Below are 5,000 nucleotides of genomic sequence, written 5' to 3'. Positions count from 1 at the left end.
GGTAAACGGTCTTGTGGTTCAATAGGTTAGTCACTAGGCGGCAAAAATCAGCCAGAGCAAATGCGACAGCCGTCTTCGATGCTTCAGCAAACGTATTTGTTTGCTTTCACACGGGGAAGCGTTTAATTTAGTATAAGCCGACGAAACTTTCAGATGTTGCTCAATACACGTAGCAAGGCTTTTTCACATCAACAATTACCGCTGTTGGGGTGTACGCTTTCGAGGGGGATGAACTAGACACATGTCTAGACTTGAGAACACATATAAAAACACCGGAAAATTAAAATTTTAAGAAAAGTTGGCTGGCAAAAACAAAATGTAGATAGATTCCTCAAACGTGATAACCTGACTGCGCATGCTATATTGAGGGTGCTAATGGGGGTACCTAGTTATCAGTTAACTACTAATTTTTCGGCCAATTGTCAGTTAACCACTAATTTTAGTTAACCATTAACTCGCATTTTCTTACAGCGAAAAATATTGCATCATAACCCGAATTTTCTTTACTTCAATCAATTTTGGGGGTCGGACTTTACTAAAACCAAGGTATAAATTATATGAATTTACATAACCTTCATCCCTGCCACTCGACGCCATCGCGGAGATCAAGGTCAACACTTCCTTGTGCTTGCTACGATGTCACAGGGTCACGCAGCGGGACAGGTAATTCAATAATGGAGCTTAAGCACGCACGTTTTTGAGACGCGGACGGCAACCGGAGGAGAACATTTTCGCGTGCCAGGACAGTGTTGTCTCCCACATTTTTATACTAATCATCTCTAATGAACAAAAGATACTTAGCAATGTAAATGTGATTGTGTGAAGACAAGGTAAAAGGGAAAACAGCTCACTTCCGGTTGCCGTCCTCGTCTCAAAAACGCGCTTGCTTAATTATAAAGCTACAGGTAAATGTCACGAAATAGCTTCGCTGCTAGTCAGTTGTCAGGCGTCTCCTCGCCTCCCCTGCGGAGACGGCTGACACTTCAGACTACTTCACTGCTAGGAAAAAACTTTGTTGCTTTTATTAACAACAACAATCGTATTCAGTATAATAATAGAATATCACTTAACTGTTAATTTTTCACTTATCAGTTAATTACTAATTTTTGGGCCAAATATCAGTCAACTGCTATTTTTTGGGCCAATTGTCAGTTAACTGTTAACCCCATTAGCACCCTCTATATTGTCTGTTGGGGTCTGTCATTTTACCAAGGAGGACTTCAAGCGGGATCTTCGGGTATATGAATATTGGTCTTGGTGACATTCGCTTCATACGGAAATCTCAGTCAACTAGTCCAAAATATCATTATATTGGAGCGAGAAAACTGAATCAAGCGATATATAATCGACTTTCACTGTGATGCGCTAATAAACGTAACTTGAAATGTGGTTAAATTTTGTTAGCGGTATAGAAACTACTGAAACGATTTACTCTTACCATTTGATGGAAATGTATAAATCGATCGTTTGCTTTGAAGTTGTAACAGGGATTTCGTAGAAAGCCGCGGTAGACAGATTAAACTTGATTTCCACGCATTTATTTCACAGCAATGAGCGCGGGATAGCACTTCAAGCTCTCTTTCGCTTTGTAAAACTACTGCATATAACTCACATATAAAACCCTTTTTAACGACCCCGAGGTATAAATCTGTTCAGAGGTGGAGCCAATATCCATACAATTTAGCCTCTGGATTAAGATTCAAGTCTACAAAGTATTGGTCTCCTCGCCTGGGTTTTTCTTCTTTACATCAAGTACATTTAGTCATCCGGAGAAATCCTTGACTATTGCTACGTACGTCATAGCCTCGTTTGCATACACAAAACAAAAAAGAGCGGATTTCAATTTAAATTTGCCTATTTTTGAAGCGTTATTGTTGGCTATTTAAACACATTTAGTCCAAATGAGTGGTCAAGTATGACAATACAGGTAAAGAACTTTCGATTCAGAGAAACCTTTTCTAGACCGTACCTTCCCTTTAATTCGTGTATTGGTTTGTGGCTATGAGGTAGGTTAATGCCGCAGCAGATGTGACTGACTGACGCGTCCTCAATAAACTTTCACATTAAACTCGAATTGAAATGGAGTGTCTCTTGAAAAGGAAATTAAGGAAGCATAAATTTGATAAAATAAAATATTTTCCAAAATTCTGGGTGATTTCATTTTTCACTGGGATTTTCTCCATCGCTACAAAGTGAGGTACTTGTAGAGCTTTCCCTATAAATTTATGTGCGCAATAAAATAGCCCTTATCAGCGGTTTTGCCACATAAACGAAGCTGAGGGGTCATTTTGTATTGAATTGACCTAATTTAAGCCTCTCTTGCATGTAGTTTTAAACAAAAGAAAATGTGCCTGCAGGCTCAAGTCCAATAAGGTCCATTGAATTTTACTAATTCCTTTGCCGAGAAATAACACGACCTCATAAAGCTTTTGTATGCATTGTGATTAGAATTTACCATTCGTAGACCCATGTGTACGTTGTTACAGTGGTGAATCGCTGTTTGGATTTAGTTCCTTTCCTGGAAACCTTTTCTTTTCCTTTTGATTCATCTCTGTTAAAAACACCCTTTTTTTTGCGAAAGCCTTTCTCTTTGGAACCCGTCGCATGGTGGAGAACATTTCCTTTCTTGGAGAATATTCGTGTACTTGTCTCCCTCAAAGCATTTGCTTTAGTGGGGAATGTTCCACTTTTGGCGAACTTTCCCTTGTCCAAGAATTCTTCTTTAGTGAAACGAGCAGGGTTTGGCCATGTGTGAGGGCAGCCAAATTGGACGTTGGTGTCATCATTATCACTACACCTCCACCAAAGTTCAAAGGATTTGCTGAAAAGCAAAGGATCATTTTCGAAAAATTTGTAAGCGCTTATTAATCCGTGTCTATTTTTATAAGTGAGGCCTGCTTCATCTGCGTGAAATGTTCCTCGATTAAAATAATATGATGACAAGAAAAAGTCTTCAGTACCAGATGAAAGCCATGTTGTATCTTTGCTGTCATCAATGTATGCACGCATACAACCTTCCAGAAAGACGAGATCTTGGCTTCGGGCAGCTAAAGTCACCATAAACACTGCCCCTGCAGAACGACTGATATTTGCCATTGATAGAAACTCAAATGGCTTCATCAAAACGTTTTCGTTTTTATAAAGCTTAAGTCTTGTATGTTTTGGAAGCAACAGATCGCCTAGTATCAAGGGATAATTCTCAACGCCACGAATAATGTACCATATATGTCCACAAGTTGGTCTTGTGGCAGTAATCTTGAAGCATTTGCCAAACGGTACTCTAAACGTGTTGTAAATTCCGCCATTAGCTGTATGACCGAGTCGCTTTGTAACCCAAGGGATCTCGGGAAGTTCTTGTGTTTGGTTGAACCCTATACCATGTGCCAAAAAGAGTTGGAAATCCAAACTTGCTTGGGTGTCATTGTCGATGTAAATTCGTATCCTGGTGTCTTGATCCATTGTCCCATGGCCGGTGAACCATTGCTCAGTAATTACTCCCGGCTGTCCGGTGTTGTGTTCGTATAGAGTCTTTTCTATATCCGGATACACAAAACCATTTTTAATGGCAAATGAGAATGACTTCATGCCTGGATTAACCGGAATCAGTGCAACAGCCACTCTCAAAAGAAGAAAAAGCAAAAGATTTCGCATCGTTTTTTGTGTCCAACCGTTGCAAAGCTTTCGCTATTTTCATTAAATTTACGGCGGAGGTACCGACCACGACACGTTATTTAAGAAGATTTAAGAAGAAAGCATCTTACACTTCAAAATATACAAAGCAATTCCGCCCGCGAATAGAAACAATGAGGCACTAGAAACAATGAAGCAACGGCATATAAAAAATTAAATTCAGGTATCTAGCTTTACTCCGATCCGCAGGGGCTGTGATTTTTCGCACAGCGATTAACACCCACTTGGAAAGATCCGTGGAGTTCAATTCGAGATCACCGATCGAAGACGGGGGATAATTGCTGCCCTGAGTTTTCACAAACAAACCCCCTTGTGGTCACCATCAAACGCTCTTTGTCAGACGCTGAGTGCTTGGTTGGCCACCAGTTTCTGGTGGCCATAACAGACCTTTTGTTCTTCTTCTACAGAAAATTTCCATTTATTAGTGTCAATATTTGTTCCATGTATTCAGTGAATTGTGATCATAGCAGCAAGTGAAGCTTCTTGAGAAGTTGCAAAGAAAAAAAGAACCAGTCTTGAATGGGACTCGAACGAGACTCGAACTCAGATGGTAGAGCAAGTGCAGCGGAATCATGGGTTCGAGTCTTAGTAAAGCCTAGATTTCCTGCGAGCTTGTTCTCTGGGGGATAAGAGTGCCGCGCGGCTCTGGGGACAATAATTCGAATGTGCAATTCAGGAATAGCGATGACCAATTTCGCTTAGAATAGTTGTTTCATTGTGGTCAATATACTCTCATTAGCACCCGGCTTCATTTCCTTGAAAGATGCGAAAAGACAAGCAATTCCTTCCTTTGACATTCATTGGCAGAAAAGGCCTTTTACATTTTTGTCCAAATAAAATTCGTTATCACGAAACGACAATCTATGACACAATTTGCTTAAGTCCAAACAATCCTTTGCATTATTAAACAACCATTTTCCTGAAAGCCTCATTCTTTTGTGTGACTATGAGACAAACATTAATGGATCTTTAGGACGGTGCCACCTGATAAAAAGAAAATATTCCCCGGGTTATGACTACGCAGAAAAGTATATCTTAGTTTGGGTTATTGGAATGTGAAATGAAAATAGGGGGTAACCGTGCCTTTTTCGGAGATAATTAGGTTAGTTTTTTGAAAAAGTGGGCACCTTTGCTTAATTTAACAAAGATACGCAAGTTTTTTCACAGTTTGTATCGGTACAAACCTTTACTTACAGTAAAACAACAGGAACGTCAAAGATCTTTAAAATGAATAGCCAATTGCAACCGGATGATTCTATGAATGCGTTTTAAATCACAAAAGCATGAAGAAAGAGTCATTTTGGAGCCTA

At 39.7% G+C, this 5,000-nt stretch overlaps 1 protein-coding gene across 1 annotated transcript; it reads right to left on the bottom strand.

Moving 5' to 3' along the window:
• Window positions 1-997: 997 nt before the first annotated feature.
• On the bottom strand, window positions 998-4,009 carry LOC138039031 (uncharacterized). The gene has a single exon (XM_068885186.1). The coding sequence runs from the start codon at window positions 3,649-3,651 to the stop codon at window positions 2,452-2,454; it is 1,200 nt and encodes a 399-aa protein (XP_068741287.1). The 5' UTR covers window positions 3,652-4,009; the 3' UTR covers window positions 998-2,451.
• Window positions 4,010-5,000: the final 991 nt, after the last annotated feature.

Source organism: Montipora capricornis, chromosome 2 (assembly GCF_036669925.1).
Source record: "Montipora capricornis isolate CH-2021 chromosome 2, ASM3666992v2, whole genome shotgun sequence".
Classification (NCBI taxonomy): Eukaryota; Metazoa; Cnidaria; class Anthozoa; order Scleractinia; family Acroporidae; genus Montipora; species Montipora capricornis.
The sequence above is the reverse complement of the archived record's forward strand: the minus strand, read 5'-3'. Positions and strand labels throughout refer to the sequence as shown.

Bases quoted from the DNA above. Each gene is read 5' to 3' on its own strand.
- LOC138039031 (XM_068885186.1), bottom strand. From the start codon at position 3,651: ATGCGAAATCTTTTGCTTTTTCTTCTTTTGAGAGTGGCTGTTGCACTG.